Consider the following 25,191-nt stretch of genomic DNA (forward strand, 5'->3'; position numbering starts at 1 on the left):
GATGAATACAGAGAGGCTTGGAGAGACTTACATGAACTGATGCTGAGTGAAATGAGCAGAACCAGGAGATCATTATGTACTTCAACAATGATACTATATGAAGATGTATTCTGATGGAAGTGGAATTCTTTGACAAAGAGACCTAACTCAGTTTCAAATGATCAATGATGGACAGAAGCAGTTACACTCAAAATAAGAACACTGGGAAATGAATATAAACTGTTTGCATTTTTGCTTTTCTTCCTGGGTTATTTCTACCTTCTGAATCCAATTCTCCCTGTGTAACAAGAGACTGTTTGGTTCTGCACACATATATTGTATCTAGGATATACTACAGCATATTTAACATATATAGGACTGCTTGCCATCTGAGGGAGGCGGTGAAGGGAGAGAGGGGAAAAATCGGAACAGAACTGAGTGCAAGGGATAATGTTGTAAAAAATTACCCTGGCATGGGTTCTGTCAATAAAAAGTTATTATAATAAAAGAAAAAAAACTTGTGATTTCTTTCTCACACTCCCTCTTTCTCTTTTGGTAATCTGTAGTACACTCCAATAGCAAAATCACTGTTTCTCTCTGAAATTTATAATCTAAATAATCTTCATCACATTGCCCCCTTTTTGTTCCTAAATTCACCAAGACACAATCTAGTTTTAATAAAGTAGAAATTAGAATCTATGCATCCTGATTCCAAATCTAGTATTGTTTCCAATTCAACATATGTGCCTACAAAAGGATTCACTGTGAAGTTTGTCATTTTAATAATAGATATTTATTATGCACCTACTTTATAAAAAGTGCTAGAAAAACAAAGATAAAAAACATAACCATCTTTTCCTTACAGAAGTTTGCATCATATAACAGGTGAAGAAAGAAATGAATAAGCACTACATTGAAGAAAGTGAGATGTATGGTAAAGGTAGATCAGCGTGGGGTATAGATTAGGAAATCTTCAAGGTTGAGATTGAAAGTTGAGGATTTTGAAAGGGAGAGATGAGGAAGTAGTACATTCCAGCCATGGGGGAGTGAAAAGATAGATGGCCTAATTGATACATTCGATGAAAAGTGACTAGATTGGTTAGATTGTGTGAAAGCAAATGGTGTGAAACAAAGTTAGAAAGTCGTATGTTGGAGACAAATTGAAGAGATCCTTTTAAAATTAGGCCAAGGAGTCAACTACGGTTGGTTTTAGAACAGCAGAGTGATGTGATCAGATTGTTTTGTTCACTGTGTAGAAAAGAATCTGAGAGTGGAAGAGTTGCAGTCAGGTAGTTCAATTAGGTTATCATAATATCCAGATAATACATGACAATAAAGAAGAACTGAAAGTTCTTGCTAACTCCCTGAATTTTGGGATGAAAGAAAGACAGAAAAGAGCCAATGATAACTCCAAAGTCATAAAGCTGGTTGATTTGAGAGAGTATCTAAAATAATCAAGGTAGGAGGGAATAAGCATTTTTAAGCACCTGTGATGTACATTGTGCTAAGTGCTTTATAAATATTATCTCTAATTTTTTTTAGTTCATTTAGGAACATTTGATTTACAACAATGCTATTTACACAACACTTTTTGTAAATACACTTAAAAAAATACTCCTTTTGTTCACCACCGGTCATTTTTCACTTCAATCAATCAATAAAAATTCATTAAGTATCTACTATATGCCATATACTGTGCTAAGTGTCTTCACTACCAAAGGGAAGAAATTCTGTTAAACTTTATTTTTGGAGTACACATTGTCCTTTGCAATTCATATTCCTTATTCCATAATAAATAATCAAAGAATCACATACCTAATTAAAAAGGAATACCTAAGATATTGTCTTTAAAATGTAGGTACACATTGATTAGGGGAACAGCTGAACAAATTATGACGTAAGAATATAAAGCAATATTATTGTACCATACAAAAAAGACAAATAATATGAAGAATTCAAAGAAATTTAGGAAGACTTATAACGACTGATGCAAAGTCATTATAAATGAAAGAAAAATATACACAATGAACATTTTAAATAAAAAGTAATATTTTATGACATGAGACCTCAGGTCAATGCAACGAACATTTCTGAGCCCAATCTGAACTCAGATTATGACATATACCTTCTCTCTTCTTGGTAGAGAAGTGATCAACTATAAAAAAGCACTGAATTCCCACAATTTCCTTTTAAAAGAAAAATCTTAGAAGTACAAATTACATAGAGGTAGGTAATTATAAATTAATCAGCTAAATTAACAACTCTAGCCTCATCCAGTTTAACTCTATCAATCCAATTCTATTAGATAAACATGCATTAAGTGCCTACCATATATATACACACAGAACATGGCTTTACTTTTTAGTTTTCTGCTTTACCTTCAAACTTTTAAAATCTCCAATAATTGAGGAAATGAAACCTTTCTGGTTGTTATTGGGAATAGCCTCTATTTCATTTCTTTATGTTCCAATACCCCAAGTCTATTGCTCTAATGCAATTTCCCATGGCTAGAAATCTCTTGAAAATACTCTTGAAAATTCCCTTTACAATCTTTTGACCTAAGCTCAGTTTCCATTAGCTGCAGCTGCTCTCTGATCTGATAATCAAGAGATTTTGATGTTCATTGAACTTTTCCTTCAGTTGTTACACTCTTAAGTTCTGACACTGTCTAGTTTTTCCTTTCATACTCCCTCCTCCCTCATCTTTAAAAACAAGCCTTCTATTCAGTTTCACAATATGGGTTTTTACTTTCAAAACTATTGAATCTTTGAAATCATAAATCAATCTACTTATTTAAGTTAGTTCTTGTCTTGCCCAAAATTTTCCTGTGGATTCTTTTTTCTCTAATCTTTTGTCAATATTTTTCTGGTTCACTATTACCTCATGTTTTCAGGACTAATTCCTCTTCATCTTACTTCCTAGCATGAACAGAGGCTACTTCAACATTTCTCTCCTATATTATTAAAAAAAAAAAACCTCAATCCCCACACTCCCACCAAAACCAAAACCATAGGTTTTGTGACAGTCAGGATACTCACTTGGAAGCCTGAATCCACTCTTCATAGAGTTCAAAGGTCATGAGAGGTTCTGGTAATTCTCTGAGATAAGACTTTAGAGCTCCTGGACATGAACAAATTATTTATCATAAGCAATTATGACTCGACAGAGAAAGGCACTTGAAAAGTGGCCTTGTATATAAATCTAGAAATTGGCTCTCAGAAGGCTTGGATTAAGAGACTGATATAATATTTGGACATTGCATTGTAATTATGTTACATGTAATTAAGATGCTTGATGCTTCTCTTTCACAATTACTTTTAGGCAAGGCATTCTGAACAAAACAAAGAATTGACATTTTGGGGTTTTTTTTGTTTTGTTTTGTCTTGAACCTTTTTTTGTGGTATGTTTTGGAATGGGGTATACTGCCCTTAGACATCTCAAGGCATGATGGGAATTCATTAGTTTTAGTGTTCCAGACACATCTATCTTAAAGGTCTACTCATTCCCTTTCCTGAAAATCCCTGTCTAACTCAGTCACAAGACAACCAGGTAACTCCACTACCTGCAATGGCATGAGGGTCAGCTGAGTATTCCTGCACATCCAGTACACAGCAGTCCAGAGCAGCTTTCAGCTTTTTCAGTTTGGAAGCAGAGGGAGCCACTCTAAAAAGACCCTGCCAGAAAGACAGAAGAGAAAATTTTAATAGAAAAAGTTCAGGCAGATCAGAAAGTAAAAGAAAAGTCAAACCACAGATTTCTTAGACTTCGTTTCATGCAAAGATTATATTAAAGAAAAATAGTATTCTGGAAGTTTGGCAAGTTGAAAAGTAAAGGGTAAGTTATAGTGACTGTCAGACAAATTTTGTACACTCAGAATGGTTAAAGATAAATGATGATTTGGGGCAGATAAACCTCTTTGAACCTAGGATATCTAAATCTATATCCTATAACTATAAAATTTACTAACACCCTTTGATCTTAGAGTATAAGGTACAGAACATTCAAGAGAACTATAAGAAAAGAAAATTAGAAAAAATTAGAAAAAATTAGGAAAAGAGAATTAGAAGGGAGCTGACAGGCTGAAGGAGTGAAGGGAAAATCATGCAGAGAATTGGAGAGAAGCCTTCAAAACAACTTAGGAACTAGGAAGAAGACTCATTAAGTGTCTTTTAGATAGCACTTCACTCTTTCTCCACTTTCAATCTGTAATGCAAGGAATGCATCATTTTTTAGTCTTGGAAAGAAGAGAGTTACGTCTTCTTTGTTAAACTCATGGAAGAACCAAACCATTATCTCCTGAGGATGACTGTTTACCTTGACTTCTCTGCTGTGTAACACTGTTCACAAGCTCCTCTTCTTAAAATTCTCTCCTTCTTTAGCTTCCAAAACTACACGAGTCTGCTTCTCAACACCTCTCTACAATTGTACCTTCTTTGTTTTCTTCAAATGTTCATCTATGACCATCTATCTCCTAAAATGTGTATTACTCAAGGTACTCAGGGCCGATCCTTGGCCTTCTAATATTTTCTATTTATACTATGTCCTACATATACTCTGTGTTGTAAAAATTAAACTTGCTCTCAGGGAACAGAACTAGGGGCAAGTGTTGGAAGCTACAGAGGCAACTTTAAGTTTGATGGGAAAAAATTCTTAATAATTAGAACTACTAAGAAGAGAAATACATTGATTTATGACATAATAAGTATTATGTCACATAAAGTCTTTAAACAAAGGTTTATAGACCATTTGCCAGTATTATTGTTGAGGTGATTTCTGTTCATTTATGAGTCTGATTAAATGACTTCTGAGATTCCTTACAATTCTGAGATTCTCTAATTTTGATTTTGGCATGCTACTGGACCATTCAGGAAGAAGTTGTTGATGCAGGACAGAGGTTCAGGAGAAAGATTAAAACAGGGCATAGATTTGAAAGTCATCTGTATGGAGATGGTGAAATAAATCAGGGAAGCAGATTAGGGAGAGAAGCTAAGAAAAAAGAAAAAAGGGAATAGAACTTGTGGAAAATGGATGATGATCAAGCATCATGGACACCAAGGTAGAATAGTTATGCTGGAGGTGAAGATGGACAATTCAATTAAACTCACAAACCTTTATTGAGTTCTTATTATGTGTTAGGTTCTGGAAATAGACAAAATAAAAATGAAACCTTTCCTCCCATTTGCTGGGCCAACATAGAAAGATTCACAAAGGTCAAAAGAAGACGAGGACTGAGAACAGGTCACTGGGTTTAATGGTAAAGGGATAATATTGAAAGTAGTGGTATTAGAAGATAGAATGAAAGAGACTGAGACGTAAAGTGAAAATTGAAGTTGTGAAATCATGATTTCTTTTCTACATTTGCTATAAAAGAGAGAAATAGGAATTTAGGCTATGAGAATATAAAAATTAAGTGAAAGTTTGTTAAGGGGCATATTTGTAGGCAGAAGAAAGAAAATTAACAGTTAAATAGGGTCACATGAGGAAGAATATAGAAGATTAGACATTTTCTCTGATACCCATGATTTCTCAAACTTCTTCCAAATAGAAATTGTATGTCAAAAACAAAGCAACTTCAACTGACTACATCCAGAATCTGAAAAGTTAAATATAACTTAAAAAATTCCAAGAGATAGTGCTTACTGACCCTAGGGTCACTTAATACCTGTCCCCCACTTCCCTTGCTACCATCAACAAGGCTGATTCAAGGACATAACAATATTTACATATAACAAAAACCACCCCTATCAACTCCTTCCTCTTTTCAGTGCTTTGGAGATCCCAGCTCCAGGATATTTAAGTTAGTTTGGGCTGCAACAACTATCTTGGCCTCAGTCATTCAGAAAAAACACCTGCTAAAGGCTGCAACCTCATAGCTAGTGCTAGCATCTTAAAGCTCTGAAGTGCCAATGTTAGGGGAAAATAGCATTATAAAGCTCTGAAATGCTGCTTCCAGACCAGAGAACTAAGGAAAAAAGGGAATGGGACAGATCACCAAGTACGTGTGGTGTGTGTGTGTGTGTTTGAGGGAAAGAGCAGAGCACTGAAGTGGGGCCAAATATGACCACTCACTTGATTGAATGATGAATGTACACATTTTGAGATCCAGCTCCTAAGGAAACTACAATTAAAAAGAACGGAGCTAGAAAGTGAATTTTAAGGAAAATTAAGAGGACCAAAAAAGACTGCAATTATCAGATTTCAGGTAGAAGAAAACTCAGATATTGACTATAAAGATATAAAATCAACAGGAAAAATAATAACACCAGAAAGAAAAATGGCCTCCAAATCTGGTAAATGAGTTTAGGAAATTATGGATAAATATTTCACAGTGAAAGATAATTCCCCAATATTTTATATGATAGAGGACACTATGGAATGTGAAGAGAACATGGAACCACAGCAGATTGTTCTCAGATAGTTCAAAAAAGAAATGAGAAGTATAAGAATATAATTTGTTCTGAATAGTAAAAAAAAAAAAAAAAAGGCAGACTAGAAAAACTTATAATCTCCTAAGGGCAGTCTCATTAAAGAAACAAAAGAGAGAACAATATTTTGGAAAGGCAAATACTCAGAAATGAAGTAAAATATAGAAGAGAAGCAAAATAAAAAGCATTTTGAGACATCCTCACCATACAAGCAAACATACTGATCTTGAATATAGCATAAGGCACCACAATGCAAGAAATAATTTAAGAGAACTCCCCAGAACTTCTGAACATAGAAAATGAAATTCCAATAGAAAGAATTTACAGAACAATTCTAAAAAAACAAACAAACAAACAAACAAACCAAAACCAATATCCTCTTTCCCCCCAAAAAATCCCCAAGGTTATAAACTTCAAGATACAGAGTGGTTAGATTTAAAAATTCAGTTCACAAACAACATGTTTTACAAATGATCAGGGAAAAGACCTTCAAATACAAAGAAAAGGTCATTTGAATAATACAAGAATGTTCTGCACTCATGGAGAAGAATGGAGCAATGTGTTCTAAAGAGTAATAGAACTCAAGTTGCAGCACAGGATAAGCTACCTGAATAACTGAGCACAAACAGGAAAAAAGATAGACGTTCAACAATAAAGAAGAATTTGAAACATTTTTAGAAAGAAAATCAGAACTGAATAGGTTGTTTTTTTCTTAAATATCCCAAACAACAGGAATGCAGGAGAAATGAGTAAGTGCATCAGGTAAGGATAGCAATAGCAACAGTGACAACAATGAGACAAATATGATACTTCTTTATAATATACACAAGGAAAGAGATAGAAATCTGTTGGAAGTAATGGTGATTGAGAGAAGGGACACAGCATTATGGACAGAATCTGGTGATACCTTGCCTACAAGTGAACCTGTGTGTGTGTGTGTAATATTCTCTCTAAAATGTATTGTCCTCTGTTTCAGTTTCCTTGGGGTTTCTGGGAGCAGCCTTCCTTTCAGTTCAGTAATCACAATTGCAGCCAGGGGTTAAAGTCCAAATCCTTTATTGTCTCTTTCAAAGTTTTGTCTCCTTCACTTGGGGCTCAGCTAGTTTTCTGGGGGCCTTCCGGAGTCTTGGTTTCAGTGGAAAAGCGGAAGAGAGCCTGCCACCAAGGTGATGTGAGACGGGATAAATCTGTCTGAGTCCAAGGGTTTGTGCTCCTGCCTTCAGCCTCTAGCTTTCTGTCCGATTGTCTCTGAATCTTTCAATCTGCCTGGCTGAGACTTCTAGCTTATGCTACACATTGAGTACAAATCAGTCATTACATCACTAGGAAACCATTACTTGTTGTAAGATTAAATCAATGCTAAACTAGATTTAACCATTGTCTCCTCAATTCCACTTAGTACCTTGTTTCAAGTTCTTGCCCATAACATCTCCTTATAGAATGAAATCAATCATACTGAACCATCTAAATTAGATAACTATTGTCTCTATCAATTGCACTGACTTAGTGCCTTGTAAGAATCCTTTGTTTCAAGTTCAGAGTTCTGACCCATAACATGAGAAGGTAGATGAAAAGGAGGGGAAAAAAACAGGGGGACAAAGTGGAGTGTGTGATATACTGGGGTCAAATGAAGAACTAACAATGGTTGGAGGATAATCTCATGGTCTCAGAAAGAGAAGACTATGTAAGGGAAGTAGATGAGAAGAAGAAGGAAAGTTTTAAAAGGGGGAAAATGAAAGAGGGCTTAATTTGGTGATGGAAGGGGTTTCAACAGTGTTGAATTCTCCTTTGGGTAAGGAGAGAAGGTCTATGAAGAGATATAAGGACTATTCTGGGTGTGTCCTAAGGGGTTTCTTTTCTATTTGTCCTATACTAGGAAGGGAGAGTTGGGATTTCAAAGGGCCCCTGGCTTCCAAAGGAGTGAAAAAGCATAGACACAGAGAGGAGATTTCAAAATAAAGGGGGAAAATGCAATAATGGGTGGTGATAGATTAATGGTGGACTACATAAATATGGTGAAGGAAGGGCCCAACCATGGGACAGTGTCATCCCTGAGATCTATAATAATTGGCATTGTTCTATGAGGCACAATCAAAAAGAGGAATTCATGGAAAGCTCTATAAGGCAGTGGCAGAGTACCTTGGGAGCTTTAATGGCATGAAGGATATACAGAAAAGAGAGATACCAGATAATTAGAGAATGAAGGTCTAGAGTAGCCAGAAAGACAGGATGTTTAATGAAGAATGAGAAAATCATTTTTGAAAAGGAGTGACCAAAAAAAGCAATTTAATACACTAATGAATAGGACAAACTAAAGGGGAGGAGGGGAAGAAAGAATCTACTTGACTAACAGAAGGAGATAGGGAAGAAATATATAATAAAAGTAGGAGAGAAAAAGGAATTAATAAAAATATTCATAAAGAAAAAAGCAAAACAAAAGAAAGGGATCAATGGTAAGGAAAAGAAAGCTAGTGGGAACAGAGTTACCTTAAACAATTAAAATAATTGAAGGAATATAATACTGTATTTGCAGAAGAGGGGAAAAAATCTTAACTTGAAAAAATTTAGATACAAATGAAGAAAAATATACATCTAGCATAATTTTAAATGTGAATGGATTATATACCAATAAAATGAAAAAGAGTGATTGATTAGATATAAAAAACAAAACACCACAACCTGCTGTTTTTAAGAAATATTAAAAAAAACAACGATAAAAACAAAATAAAACTGAGGAACTAAAACAATTATTATGCATTAAATTAATCTAAAAGAACAGGAATTGTCATCATAGTATGAAACAAATCAAAAATAAATTTTCAAAAATATGCCTTAACATCCAAATTCATAAAGTAAATAATATCTGAACTTCAAGAAGATTGATTCCTCTGTCTGTCTGTTTATCTAGTTATCTACCAACCACAATACAATAGTGACAGGAGACTTCAATATCCCTCTTTAAGTTTTGGATATATCTAACAGAGAAACAAAAAAAAATATGGAATTAAAAAGTGCTGGAAAAAAATAGTTAAAAACTTATGGTTTCTGCTAAATGGGACAGCAAAAGAATATATATATATATATATTTCTCTATGCTACAAAAAACTCTTACAAAAATAAACCATGTACTAGAGCAAAGAAATATTGTAAATAAGTGCAAAAGGCAGAAATAGTCAATACATCCAATACATACAGACCATAAAGGAATAGGAATAGAAATTGGTTCAGGGACCACAAAAATAAGATACCTACCCAAATAAAGATGTAACAATAAAATCTTAAATAATAAGTAAGTCAAAGAACAAATCATAGAAACAATGTCTATGTAAAAATGATGATTATAAAACAATGTTTAAAAATTTCTAAGGTACAGCTAAAACTGTCTAAAACAGAGGGAAAAACATGTCCTTACAACCATATATAAACAAAATAGAAAAAGGGTATTAACCAAATGTACATTTTTTTAAATACTAGAAAATCAACAAATAAAATTGAATTAAGCAAAAAAATTAGAAGGGAAATAAATTTCAAAGAAAAAAATTTCATGGAAATAATAGATAAAACTAAAAGACGGTTCTTTAAAAATAATTAATGGAATTAACAGCTAATCTGATTTAAAAAGAAAGCAAAAAATCAAATTAACAAGAAAGTATAAACAAGGTAAAAAAAACAGAAGAAAAAAACCATAAAGAATGATGAAAACATATATATAACTACATGTTAACAAAATGGAAAACATAAATGAAATAGAGGAAAATCTTTTTTAAAAATAACTATTAGAAGGTCAGATAGAGATTTTTTAAAATAACTTGATCTCAGAAAAGGAAATAGATCTAGATGTAAAGGAGCTACCAAAAGAAAAATCTCCTAGTCAGAAAGATTCATAAGAGTTTCCCATTTTTAAAGAATAATTAGTATATCCTATTTCAAAATTCTTTAAAAATTCAGAAAAAATCACTCTACCAGAATCCTTCTATGAGAAAAATATAATCCAAATACTGAAAAGATAAAACACAGAAAGAAAATTATAGGCCAACATTATTAATGAACAGTTACTCAAATATTTTAAACAAAATCGTATCAAACAAACTACAGTGATTTGTTCATGGAATTATTCATTATAATCAAGGGGGATTCATACCAGGGAATCCAAGGATGATTTGACATGAGGAAAACCATTAACATAATTGTATTAAAATCAAAACATCCAAAGACACATGATTATCTCAACAGATGTAGGAAAAGCCTTTTACAATGTACCCATACTGGTTTATGCTAAAAACCAAAAGAAAATAAAAAGAACTTTAAATTATGGACAGGTAAGGACTTTTCTTTAAAAATAATAAAAAAAATTAAAATAAAAACCAAACATCACATGCAATGGGAATACAACAGAACTTTCTCCATAATTGTGGAAATAAAACAAAGATGACACTCTCCCCCCATTATTATTTTGTATAACTCTTAATATTCTGACAATGGCAATAAGAGAAAAGAAAGGAAATAAAGGAATAAAGAGAGGCAAAGAGAAGATAAAACTATCCCTGTTTTTTGACTATATGATAACCTACTTAGAAAACCCTAGGAAATCAGCAAAGATGAGAAAATAGCTTCAGTAAAGTTTCAAATTACAAAATGAATCTTCAAAAATCAGCAGCATTTTTATATAATGATAAAAAATATAAGAAACAAAAATTGAAAGGGAAATCCTATTTCAGATAACTCCAAAATATCTGGTAAACAACTTTCCAAAGTACATAAAAGATTTTTTTTAAAAAAAAATTCAACTAAAAAGCATTTCTTAAATAAATACTTAAATAAAGAAAGAAAATAAAGAAAAACTTTAAAAGCTGAAGGAATATTCAGGGTCATGGCTGGCTTTAACAATATAAAGAAAATAACAATCCACTCAAATTAATTTACATTTTAAATGCTATATCAGTTAAATTATACATGGGACACTTTATACAACTTGATAAAACAGTAGCAAAATTCATTTGGAAAAACAAGATTTAAAATATAAAGGGAAATCATGAAAAGAAGAATGAAGACGGGATAATATTTTTAGATCTCAAACTATCTTATGAAGCAATAGTCAAAACCCATTGGTACTGGTTAAAGAATAAAGAGATAGATAAATGGAATAGCCTAAATAAGAAAGATTCAGAAGCAACAAAACTCAGTTTTAGCATTTGCAAAAATAGAAAATAGAAAAAAAAAAAAAAACCTGGGGAGAAATTCCCTTTTTGATAAAGACTGCTGGGATAAATGGCAAAAATTAGGCATAGACCAAAACCTTACACCACACTCCACAAGACATTCTAAATGGATATGCAAGTTTAATATCATACTCTAAAAAAATTAGAAGAGAAATATTTCATACACTTCTCATAGATATGGGTAGGAGATGCATTCTTAACCAAACAAGAGGTATCTATCTTATAAAAGATAAGATAAGATAACTTTGATTGCTTGAAACTTAAATGCTTTTGCACTGGGATAAGGAGGTCAAATTGAAGGAAAATTTTCAAATTTCTTTGAGGAGAATTTGGGTTCCAAGATATACAAATAATTAATAAATATGATGACTATTAAGTCATTTCCCAATAGATAAATGAACAAAGGATATAGACAAATAGTTTATTATTTACAATAATAAATAATTCTCCAAAGAATTGTAAAGTATTAATAGTCACAGAAAAAATGCTCTAAATCAATAATGATAAGAGAAAATCAAATTCACCTTGCATCCCACAAAAATGAAAAAAAAAAAGGTTAATACTTGATGTTGGATTCAATCACACCTAATATCCACCCTTCTATGTCTGGAAGGAATAATATTGTCCCTGTTCATCCTTATAACACTCCTAATTACCCACTTCCATATATTCTCAATATCTATAACCCCTTTAATTCTACTAGTCTTCTCAGCTTGTGAAGCAGGAGTAGGTCTCGCACTATTAGTAAAAATCTCAACAACCCATGGTAATGACTACATCCAAAATTTAAACCTACTACAATGCTAAAAATTCTTACATCAACCTTCATGCTTATCCCCCTAACATGATGCTCCAAAAAATCCTGAGTATGAATTAATACCACTACACACAGCTTTATTATTAGCATTTGAAGTCTAACCCTGTTCTATCACAATTCTGACTTAAGCTACAATTACAATAACTCTTTATCCCTAGATTCTTTATCAGGCCCACTACTTATTCTATCATGCTGACTCCTTCCACTAATAATCATTGCTAGTCAAAACTATCTAGCCCATGAGCCATTGATATGAAAAAAAAATTTACCTAACTACTCTTATTATCCTCCAACTTTCCCTAATCATAGCCTTCACCTCATCTGAACTAATTAGGTTGTGAAAAGATAGGCACAAGTACATCATTGGTAGAGCTGTGAATATCACAACCAGATTGGAAAGCAATTTGAATTTCTGCAAAACAAAGTGATTAAAATATCCATATACTTTGAACCAGAAATTCCTATTCCTGGGTTTATACCCAAAAGAAACTATTTGATAAGAAAAAAGTCACCATAAACTCCAAAATATTTATGGCTTTTGATGATAGCTAAAAATTAGAAGCAGATTAGATACCCATCATTTGGGAAATAAACAAATTAAACATGAATATAAGGGAATGTATTCTTCTGTAAGAAATGTTGTATGTGATGATTATAGAGAAGCATAAAAGGATCTATATGAACTGATGCAGAATGAAATAAAACAACATACATTATATCTACAATAATGTAAATGGAAAGAATGATACATCAAAATCATATGTAAATTTAACAAAAGTATAAAGATAAAAAAGGCCTCAATTCACAAAATATAAGAAGATATCCCAAAGTGCTATTTCTTCATGGAAATAGGAGAGCCACAAGTATTACACATTGCAAACTGGATAAAAAAAATAGCAAGTTTTATCAGTGGAACAAATTAGGTATATAACATACAGATGCCAATGAGCCTAGTAACCTGGTGGTTGATAAATCCTATGATTTCTGGCACTGAAGTAAAACTGATTACTTGGCAAAAACTATCAGGAAGATTACAAAGCATTCTAGCAGTATTCTAGATATTTATCCAATATCCTAGACTATATTACCAAAATAAGTCAAAATTGATATAGATCTCATTGCATGAAGGGTGACATAAATTAATTAGAAGAGCAAAAAAGAAATTACCTCTAAGATTAATAGATAATGTTAGAATACATAATCAAACAAGGGATAGAGAAGATCATAGAAAGCAAAATGTACAATTTTGATTACATAAAATTAAAAAGTTTTTACACAAACAAAAACAATGCTGTTAAAATTAGAGGAGAAACATGTAAATGAGGAGGGAAATTTTTAAAATCATGTTTCTCTCATAAAGATTTCATTAATAAGATATATAAAGATCTGATTTAAATTTGGAAAAATGAGCCATTTATTAGCTGACATGGTCAAAGAACATGGATAGTTTTCAGAGAAAGAAATATAAGTAATTAATAGCCATATAGAGATCTAAATCACTAATAATTAGAAAAATGCTCATTAAAACAATTCTGAAATTCTAATTCAATAAATTGGCAAAACTGGCCAAAAATTATGAATATTGAAAAGGCTATGGGAAAATACGTATATTAATGCATTATAGGAGAAACCATGAACTGATCTAGCCATTCCAGCAAGCAATTTGGAACTATGCCTCAAGATTACTAAACTGTGGATACCCTTTGACCATTACTTGGTCTATATCCCAAAGTGATTTTTAAAAATTTGAAAATGACGTATATAAATAAAAAATTGGAAATAACCAAGAACAATTATAACATAACTCTTTGTTGTGACAAAGAATTAGAAATTGGAGAAGGGTGAGATGTCTATCAATTAGGGAATAGCTACAGAAGATAAGGTTTAAAGTTTAAGGATGTGATGAAATACTGTTTTACTATAAAAAATGATGAAAGTGATGGTTTTGGAGAAACCTGGGAGGACTTACACAAACTGTTGCAGAGTGAAGTGAGTAGAACCTAGGAAGTAATGTCTACCCTAACAACAACAAAGACAAATAACTTTGAAAGATGTAAGAACTTTGATCAACAGAATCACGACCAACCGTGATTCCAAAGGATTCAAGATAAAACATGTTACCCACCTCCTGACACAGAGATGAACTAAGATTGAAGAATGAAACTTTTTCTTTGAACATGGTCATTGGGGAATTTTTTTAAAAATTTGTTTGTACAGATTTTTCTTTCTTTCTAACTAATGGAAGTGGGGAACTAGAAGGGAGATAAGTTGAATTTTCACTGCAAAATTTTTTAAAAAGATAAATGAAAAGAAAGGCAAGGGAAAATAACAAGTAGGGAGGGTTTAGGCTGAGAAAGATGGAGATGAATCATGGGGAAAAGGTATTTTTTTCCTTGGCATATAGCAACTTTATAGGGGATGGAAAGGATGAGAAATAACCTCTATTCCCATTCCAAATATTCAGAAGGTGACTTTGGGTGCCAGATAATAAAGTTATTATACTGTCATCAATGAGAGGTTTCTTATAAAATGCTTAAACTAATCCCCCTAAATTGTGAATACATCCAGCCATTCTGGAGAGCAATTTGGAATTATGCTCAAAAAGTTATCAAACTGTGATACCCTTTGATCCAGCAGTGTTACTACTGGGCTTAATATCCCAAAGAAATCTTAAATTAGGGAAAGGGACCTGTATGTGCAAGAATGTTTGTGGCAGGTCTCTTTGTAGTGGCCAGAAACTGGAAACTGAGTGGATACCCATCAATTGGAGAATGGCTGAATAAACTGTGGTATATGAATATTATGGAATATTATTGTTCGGTAAGAAATGACCAGCAGGATGATTTCAGAAAGGCCTGGAGAGACTTATATGAACTGATGCTGAGTGAAATGAGCAAGACCAGGAGATCATTATATACTTCAACAACAATATTATATGATAATCAATTCTGTTGGACGTGGCCATCTCCAGCAATGAGATGAACCAAATCAGTTCCAATAGAGCAGTAATGAATTGAACCAGCTACACCCAGTGAAAGAACTCTGAAAGATGACTATGAACCATTACATAGAATTTCCAATCCCTATATTTTTGTCTGCCTGCATTTTTGATTTCCTTCACAGGCTACTAGTACACTATTTCAAAGTCCGATTCTTTTTGTACAGCAAAATAACTCTTTGAACATGTATACTTATATTGTATTTAATTTATACTTTAACATATTTAATATGTATTGGTCAACTTGCCATGTAGGGGAGGGGATTGGGGGGAAGGAGGGGAAAAACTGGAACAAAAGGTTTGGCAATTGTCAATATTGTAAAATTACCCATGAATATAACATGTAAATAAAAAGCTATTAAAAAAAACAAAACAAAACTAATCCCCCTATTGTTTCAAACTATTCTTTGTTGTCTTAGAAAGAATAGGCTGATAACACCAGAACCATGAATGTAAAGCACTAGTCAACTGACATTTCTCCATATCAAACTATCACCTTTAAAGATTTCTATGGTGAATAAGAACTAATTGTGTACTTTTAAAATATTAGTTTTGGAACTATGTAGAGCATGGATTGCAGAGGAGATAAGGGAGGCAGAGAGGTCAACTAGGAGACTATTTCAAAAAATCAGATTAGAGTTTGATACATATCCACAAAATATTCTGCACACAGAGAATGAGCTTGGCTCTGATATTAGAGGTCCTAGTCTTGGGCAGGATCCTGGCAGGGAGATGCTTTATGTCAAGAGCCTTTAATATTTATGGGGGGGGATGAGGTGTTCCATTTCTCCAATGGCTCAGAAAATTAGGGTGGAGTTATAGGTAGTACCTCCAAATGAGACAATAAGTCCTAAAGTGAAGAGTCTACAAATTTAGAACTTGAGAGTAGAGTCTGAAATTTCTAGGTATAATGATGGAGAAAGGAAGAAGTAAATTATAGGGTAGGGATTTTGGTGTCAGCAGCATTCCTTATTTATGTTGTTCTTCTGCTCAAAAACTTTTAATGATTCTCCATTTCCTACTGAATTAAATTTAGCCCTAATATTCTGCCTCATTGTCTCATGACCCCCTACACTAAACTCATTCCAGTTTCCACAGTTTCTTCTTGCTATTTTCCTTACCTAAAATATTCAAAAACATTTATTTACCTCCTACTTTGGACATAAATTATGCTAGTGAGGGAATGATGAATAACACAACAAATGGTCTTTTAAGACTTTACACTGTAGTAGGAGAAATGATAAACACCACACACAAAGAAAGCATGTGATAAATGCTACAAAATTGAAAAGATAGAGTATCACATTTAGGAATTTATGTTGGAGGATGATTTCAGAAAGGCCTGGAGAGACTTACACAAACTGATGCTGAGCGAAATGAGCAGGGCCAAGAGATCATTATATACTTCAGCAATACTATATGATGACCAATTCTGATGGACCTGGCCATCCTCAGCAATGAGATGAACCAAATCAGTTCCAATGGAGCAGTAATGAACTGAACCAGCTATGCCCAGCGAAAGAATTCTGGGAGATGACTAAAAACCATTATGTTGAATTCCCAATCCCTATATTTTTGCCCACCTGCATTTTGGATTTCCTTCACAGGCTAATTGTACAATATTTCAGAGTCCAATTCTTTTTGTACAGCAAAATAACACTTTGGTCATGTCAACTTATTGTGTATCTAATTTATATTTTAATATATTTAACATCTACTGGTCATCCTGCCATCTGGGGGAGGAGGTAGGGGGAAGGAGGGGAAAAATTGGAACAAGAGGTTTGGCAATTGTCAGTGCTGTAAAGTTACCCATACATATAACCTGTAAATAAAAGGCTATTAAAAACATAATAATAAAAAAAAAGAAAAAAAAGGAATTTATGTTGGGAAAATTAGGAATATAAAAGGGGAAAAAGGTCACATAGAAATTTTTCATAGAAATACAGTCTCCCATGATTGATAAAAGAATGGTAAGAATGGGTCTGTAAATGATGGATACAAGCCCACCTACCTCCTCTTGCATTCCACATTCGAGCAGCATGGTCACACATGCCTCAATAGGGAATGCAATTTCCCTTCCACTGATTGCCAGGTGCTCCTCCAAAGGCTTCCCAAAGGATGGTTTTTCTACCCATGCCTCTGTTGTAGAAGCAAAAGGAAGAAGATATTTAGCAAACTGATGGATAGGAAATTCTATGTCATGTAAAAAAAATCAAGGCTTACCCAGCTACTACTTGATACCACAGGAACAAGGGGACATTTCATTTGTAATAGTAGATCCTCAAGTAGAATGACCACTATCTCTCTGGGACAAATATTGGCACAATATATCATAGTTTTCTATTCTGATCTCTGAAATTCCCTCTAACCTTTTGATTCTATAGTTTTATATATCTCTATTCCCTACCTTCTAGTACATATGGGCCTTGTTTCTATTAAGTGTTGAAACAGACTTATTTAATTAAGTTCCTTCTTTAGAAAAGAGCAAAACATAGCACCTCCATATTAAAAGGCTGCTGAGTATAAATGCAGTGGCAATAGGGATCATGGTCATTTCATCTTCAACAAGATGACAAGAAAGAGTTCCGTTTGATTAGTAATAATAAAAGAAGATTTGTACTTACCCTGTTGGGCTTTTATCTGAGGCAAAACATTCTGCAATAGCGTTAATGACTTCCTATGGTACTCTGCTTGCACTTCTATTAACTGAGAAGAAACAAAGGCAAATATATATATATATATATAAGGTCCATTAGGTAGGAATAAGTTTCATATAGTACATTGTTTACTATAATGCTATTTTAAACTCAAGCTTACATGGGAAGCAGGAAACCCATTCTACCCCACTAAAATTTAATCTACTCCCTCTCCTATTGCCGATATTACATAAAATAATGTTCCTGCTCTTGCTTCAGCCACTTTCTTTAATCACGATAGAGATAGAAGTGACTCTGGAAACTCCAAGTGATAAAGATCATGGCAAAAATAAGAGGTTTATACTAGAAGCCAGTGCCCAACTTAAATAGCTATTCTTTACTACCCTGGTGTAAAGGGATATCTGTTGTACTTACCTCAAAGACTGAATATGAAAATCAAGAAATAATGTACAAACCGTACATATAGATGTAAGCTAGTATTATTATTATCCTACTTTGTCATGCTATCTTCCCATGACAAAGGGAAAAAAAAGAAACCAAAACAAACATTTAATTATTTATCATCTATCTTACTTTTCCTTTCCTCTCTCCCTCCTTTCCTTCCTTCCTCCTTCTCTCTCTCCTTCTTTCTGTCTCTCTCTTTCTGTCTCTCTCTCTCTCTTTCTTTCATCATCTATCAGGAATAGAGGGAGGTATGATGTTCAGGAAGAAAAAGGAATAAGTTATTATGGAATAAAAGAAGGGAAAGAGATTTCCCAGACTTCAGGAGAAGTAGGAGAGGAAATGCTGGGAAATATACTTGTTTACCATTTACAATTGAATGACTCAAGTTTCAACAACTGAATTTTGGCAAGACTGACTTTATTGAACTGCATGGAAGAACTTCAATCCCGATATGCAGCTTTCAGATAGTATCTTATGAATTAAAATTGCTCTGGTTACTGTAATTTAACTCATATGGAATAATTTCCTATGTCCTCCTCTTCCCTCTACCCTTAAGGTTGTATTGACAGTAGCATCTTTCAAGTTTTGTTCAAATAAGTAAAACATTAGTTAATTCATTTACTTCAGATAAGTAAATAAGTAAAATGTCTCCAGGTTTTTTTTTTTTGCTATTGTTTCTCATATATATTTAATTCAACCAAGATTAACTTACAGATATAATTTCATGTGTAATTTTTTGGCATTTTGAATTGAACAGAGGATGAGATGAACAGTAGGATTTTTAGAAAAAACAAGGATAAGACAATCTCTTAGTACTCTGAGCATCAAAGGCATTCATAGATGATTGAAATTGTCTAGACAATAACAAGTTATTTAAGCATAATAACACTTTTAAAATTTTATGAAAAAATAAGATATCTTTAGGTATAATTCAACCACTCTAATCATCTATCTATCTATTTATCTATCTATTTTTTATAAAGTTTGGAATTATATTTTAGAATTATAAAGTAAAAGGAATTCTAATTACTGATACAAGTCAATAATAACAGTCTTAAATAATTGGTACCATAAGAGGAGTTTGTTTTTGATCAATCAATTAATATGTATTGACATCAGGTTTTGAAACTAGACCTTCCTGTCTTCAAGGCTGGCCCTCTATTCAGTATAATCAAACCACAAGCATTTTTATTAAACACCTACTAAATGCCAGGGTGCCAGGCAAGCCCTCAGGAGCATTGCAAAGGAATAAAGAATCAAAGGAGTAATTAGGGTTTTGACTAATAGTAACAAAAGATATTAACTGACACTAATGCCCAGTGTTCAAATTAATTAGTGATCTCATTGATTTGGAAACTTATTCTAATATACAATTCATTGCCCATCCATGTCTTCTTCCTTCTTTCTTTCTCTCCCTCCCTCTCTCTCCTTTCTCTCTCCTTTCCTCTCCTCTCTCTTCTCTCTCCCTCCCTCTCTCTCTTCTTTCTCCCTCTCTCTCTCATCTCTCTCTCTCTCCCTCCCCCTTCTCTCTCCTCTCTCTCCTTCCCCCCTCTCTCTTCTCTCTCTCTTCTCTCTCTCCCTCCTCCCTTTCTCTCTCTCTCTCTCTCTCTCTCTCTCTCTCTCTCTCTCTCTCGGACTGGGTTGTCTTCTCTTTTTCTTTTTTATCCCTATAACTATAACTTATAACTATAATTTTTATCCCTATATCCCCATAACAGTAAGAACTTTATAAATTTTATTGACTATTGACTATTAACAATTAAATCTGTTTGTAGGCCCTTTTAATAAGGGGATAAATAGTGTCTAAAAGGAGAGACCTGATCAAGTCAGAAAGGATTCCTTTCTTGAAACTGATTAGCCTAAGAAAAGGAAGAACATCTTTGATTAGTTAAATTAATGAAAATATCTCTAAAATTCATAGACATGCTAGAAAGAGCAATCTTTGGAGAGATTCATCAAAGAAGAATTATACATTTTTGGAAGATGATTCTCGAGGACACATTTGAAACTTGAGCAACTACCATTCTATTTAATGATTCAATAATGGTTTGCCTAAACTGTCTTCTTATTTGATCTTTATGACAGAATTTTGTCTTTTGTTTCTGGAATACTATAAATTGTGAGTGGAAATGGATGATGATGTTTTTTAAATGCAGGAGGGATTACTGTCCTCTTCTATTTTTTCTCTAAATTGAGGTGCTAGAATTATTTAACTATTAAATTTGTCTCTGGTAGATTTGTGCCTAAAACTGAGTTTAGACTTTCTCTCACACACCATCCTGTGTGACATTTAACCTCCCATAAATTCACCAAAGGGGCCCACTCAGTGTGAGTCAATGTGCTAAAAACCTTCCTCATTTTTTCTCTATATAATGGAGACTCTAGCTATCTATTTATCATACTCTATCCTTACCATCTGGCCATTTTTATTCTTTCCTATTATAAATTTCTTTTACTCTCATTTCTGTTCTCTGAAGTTCTTTATTGATTATATATTGTAAGTTACTTACACCAGCATGCTCTCCCCATTGTCTTTTGTGTGATATTCATATGAAATTCTTCATAGATGCTGTAATCTATGCTTGACTAATGGTTGAATACTGGAATTAAAAAGAATAAACCAGGGCAGCTAGGTGGATAGAGCACTGGTCCTGGAGTTAGGAGGACCTGAATTCAAATATGACATTAGCTGTACACTCTGGGCAAGTCATTCAATCCTGACTGCCTAAAAAAAATAAAATAAAATAAAATAAAGTAAAATAAATAAAAATAAAACCCCCCAAATAACAACAACAACAGCAACAATAACAACAAAAGCAGTCTTTGTTTTTCACAGGAAGTTTGGGAGTCTTCAATCTTCTGATGGCACTGGAGCACATTTTTATCCCAGTTAAATTCTGGGCTCAACTCATTGTTCTCAGTCTATCCTGGTCTACAAAGACTGATGAACAAGCTCTATAGAAGATTCTGCATCCAAACCCACATTGAAATCCTGGCAATAGACATTTTTCATTCACTTGGTCTTTCTTATATGAATGATTAAGACAATTTCTTTTGAATGACTATAGATCTCTTCAAAAACGCTCTGCATTTTTCCAGAACTTAATGAAACTAACATAATGCCATTTATAAATAGAATAATCTGTAGGATCTCACTATCTATAAAGAAATCCTCTTCAACTTGGACTTTGCATTGAATCTTTTTTATTATAATAGCAAATACTGTTGAAAAACATACATTTTTCTATTTTATATCTTGCCTGATATTTATGATCAGAGAATTATTTATTATATTTTTCAAAGAATCTTGAATGATATTTATATGTAGATGGAAGTTTTGTTCTGCATAAGCAAAATGCTTGTAGTCTACAAATCTGGGCCTTTCATACTTTTCCCTAAATCATACTATCTAATCTATTTTTGTCATCATTCCTACATTTTCTATCTTTGCACTGATGTCACTAAGTATCAGAGTGTATTTTGAGGGTATTATTGGATTCTTTGTAGAATCACATTACCTTTTTATTATCGGCAACTGCTGTTGGTATAAGGTGCAACTTTTTTCATGGTGCAATAAATATTCATTTGATAAGACAAATGGATAATCTATGAAACAATCTTTATTGCAGCCTTTTGGTATATGATAAAATCAATACCTACATCACATCCTTCCATTTAACTACAACTTCTTTTTGGTTGCATTAATAACAATAATGTAAAGACTGCCATGATTCAGCTTCTCTATTGGAAGAAGATATCATATTTAGAAATAACAAATTAAATAGATAAAATTAATAAAGATAAACGACAAATTCTAAAATAAATCCTCTACCTCTTTTTCCACCCTTATGCCAATGCCATTGAAGAAATATAAGGAGACCTAAGGAGTATCATTTTGGTTTTTTCTTTGTTTTATGGCTTTCTATGGTTAAAAAATCCATCACCAAGTGGCCACCCTACAGATGAAAATTTTCTTCAGTTTAAAAGTAATTAGTCTCTAAAAGGAGATTTAAGTAGAGTATGGCTGGGACTACCTTCAAAAGTCTGCCTGAAATTTGCTTGCATAACTTTCAAGAACCCAGGCTCATCTCTAAATTGTGATGAGGCATTTAAGGGGGACTTTGTAGTCCTAATACAATTATAAAAACATTATAAAGTTTACTAAACCTTCCCAGGGTTATTTTCTTCTTCTGTCTATAAGTTCTCACCCATCCAAAACTGTTATTTTCTTTTTTCTTCTCTCTGTTCTTTCAAATCTATAAAAACATCTTACTATCTCCCTCTTACTGGTCATAATCTAGAATCAAAGCTCATGTTTTGTTATTTATTGTATTTACTGAAAAACTTTAGCTTTTTAAAAAAAATCAGGTAAAGCCCAATGCTTAATGTATTTTTAACTCATAAGACTATATTAGAGTACTAAAAAACTATAAATGGTGATCCTTTTTCCATTAGAATATAAAAATGACAAAAGAAATTGAGATTTGAAGCTAGGTGATTGATGATTCTTTTTTTATTTTTAGACGTTTAGAGAAATGTACATATAATAATATTTCACAAAAGGAGAATCTGAAGGCCTAATGTTTCAAATTGTGACAGGATGATGCTGATATTTGAATAAAACTTTTCAGTTTGCCAAGTATTTATATATTTAATCTCTTTTGATCCTTACAACAACCCTGTGAAAGTAGGTACTACAAGAATTATTCTTATTTTATAGATAAGAAAACTGAAATTAAGAGAGGTAAAGTGACTTGACTATTATAATACAGTTAGAAAATATCTTAGGCAACACTTGAACACAGGTCTACCCAACTTTCAGTCCAGTGTTCTATTATTCACTGTGCCATGCTGCCTTTCATATGAATAGGACTGAAGTATACTTAGCCAGGAAGAGTCATGTTCTCCACTTTTGATCTTGTAGTTTTACACTAAAATCTTACTATAATGGCTCAGAAAATTTTATTTCAAAATAATGCCATTTTTCTGGGTCTTACCATTTGAAAGTAGTTTGCATAGTCAATTTCTTTGGCCACAAAATTGTACATATCAGCTGAGAGTTGGTCCTGTGGATGGCAAAATGTTAAGTTATGAAAAGTCAGGAAAACAACAGAAGACTAAAAAATATGAATTTCAGCATCTGAAGCAGCAGAAAAGTAAAATGGAGAAGTCCCACCCAACTTTCCTTGATCTTGTTAGATTACCTTGGGCATTTTATACATCTGTCATGTATTTTCACTAAACTGTCATGTATTTTCACTAAACCAAGAGGACAGCACTAGAATAAAAAGTATATGGGTTTAAAAGAAGCAAAAGAAAAGCTTTCTAAAATTTAAAATAATTTAAAATGGAATGGATTTCTCTGGGCTTTAATGGATTCTGTGATTCTGTCTAAATGTTATCCATGCAAAGTAAAGAAATGTGACCTAGTATAAATGTGAGCTAGAATAGTTAGATGAATCAGAGCTTGTTATCTGACTACATTGCAAAAAAAAAAAAAATTAATGATTCAATGACAACTTAGATAAAAGACTAGAGGAGAACCATGGACTGTATAAAATTTTGAACAATAACCTACCCAAAGGCATAGATAGGTAATTTAACTAATTTCTTTCTTTTTCTTTTAATTATTCCCTCCATGCCCCTTATCCTAAAATACCCTCAGATGATGGAATGTTTTTCTTATAATTAATACTTTCCAGAATGTACTTTCATTTTTATTCTTCCCTCTCCAAACCCAATTCCTTCCTGTTTCTCTAATGAGTTGAATGTATTTCTATAGCAAACTTTTTTTTTTTATCATGCCTCCAATGTTTTCCTTATAGTTTTATTGTCTTCTACTTGTACAACCCAATTATAAATTTCTCCCACTCCTTCCTCCTTCTTCCTCAGTGTGTTTTTTTCTTCTTTATTTCTTCTAAGACCATCTAAAACTAACAACTTATTGTATTTATTGTATTAATATGCTAATTTTCTCCTCAGTCTTTACTCTGAGTTTTTATTCCATTTATATATATATTTATATATTTAAAACTGATTTTTTCCAGGAATTTAGTTGTCTTTGTGGACTTACTTGTAGTCATTGTAGAAGTATTCTTTTCTTTTCTTGACTTTTTTGGTTTTTTTTTAAATTATTTTTATTTTTTATTATTTTTTTTAGCTTCTAGTGCTTTCTTGCTCTGTCTCTGTCTCTACCTCTATCTGTCTCTGTCTTGGTCTCCGTCTCTGACTCTGTCTTTGTCTGTCTGTCTGTCTGTTTCTCACTCTCTTTCTCTTTTGTTTTAATTTCTGCAAGTCTTTATCTTCTGAACTAGGATTTTATTTTATGGCCAGGGGCTTTGCACATTTTTGGTGCTAATTTTTAGGCCTTTTTGGGTCTTAATCTATATTATTTGGTATCTTGCTGCTGTTTTCTCTGAATATCGAAGTCTAAAACGAAATAAGCGACAAAGCCAGGGAACCATAACTTTCTGTGAGTTCTAAGCAGTATGATCTATAGCATGTGCTGATCAGTGCTCCATTTATCTCATAATTGTAGTATCTGACCACAGTTTAAGCCTCAGAGATATAAATGTACAGTTGCTCTTGGTTAGAGCTCCAGTAAATTGTTTCTGGTTCCATCCTCTATTCACTGATTAGAAGGTTTAGAGTA

The 25,191-nt window shown here is 32.9% G+C and overlaps 1 protein-coding gene across 4 annotated transcripts in view; it reads right to left on the reverse strand.

Moving 5' to 3' along the window:
- The window catches only part of ARHGAP44 (Rho GTPase activating protein 44), a 148,060-nt gene that overhangs the window by 57,963 nt on the left and 64,906 nt on the right, over nucleotides 1-25,191 (reverse strand). For all 4 annotated transcript variants that reach the window (XM_031965519.1, XM_031965518.1, XM_031965522.1 and 1 more), the window contains 5 exons: nucleotides 23,537-23,605; nucleotides 18,063-18,144; nucleotides 17,450-17,577; nucleotides 3,542-3,653; nucleotides 3,018-3,099 (listed from right to left, as the gene is read on the reverse strand). In XM_031965519.1, the coding sequence (XP_031821379.1) occupies nucleotides 3,018-3,099; nucleotides 3,542-3,653; nucleotides 17,450-17,577; nucleotides 18,063-18,144; nucleotides 23,537-23,605 (473 nt within the window). The remainder of the gene's footprint in view (nucleotides 1-3,017; nucleotides 3,100-3,541; nucleotides 3,654-17,449; nucleotides 17,578-18,062; nucleotides 18,145-23,536; nucleotides 23,606-25,191) is intronic.

The sequence above is a fragment of the Sarcophilus harrisii genome, chromosome 4 (assembly GCF_902635505.1).
Source record: "Sarcophilus harrisii chromosome 4, mSarHar1.11, whole genome shotgun sequence".
In the NCBI taxonomy this organism is placed as follows: Eukaryota; Metazoa; Chordata; class Mammalia; order Dasyuromorphia; family Dasyuridae; genus Sarcophilus; species Sarcophilus harrisii.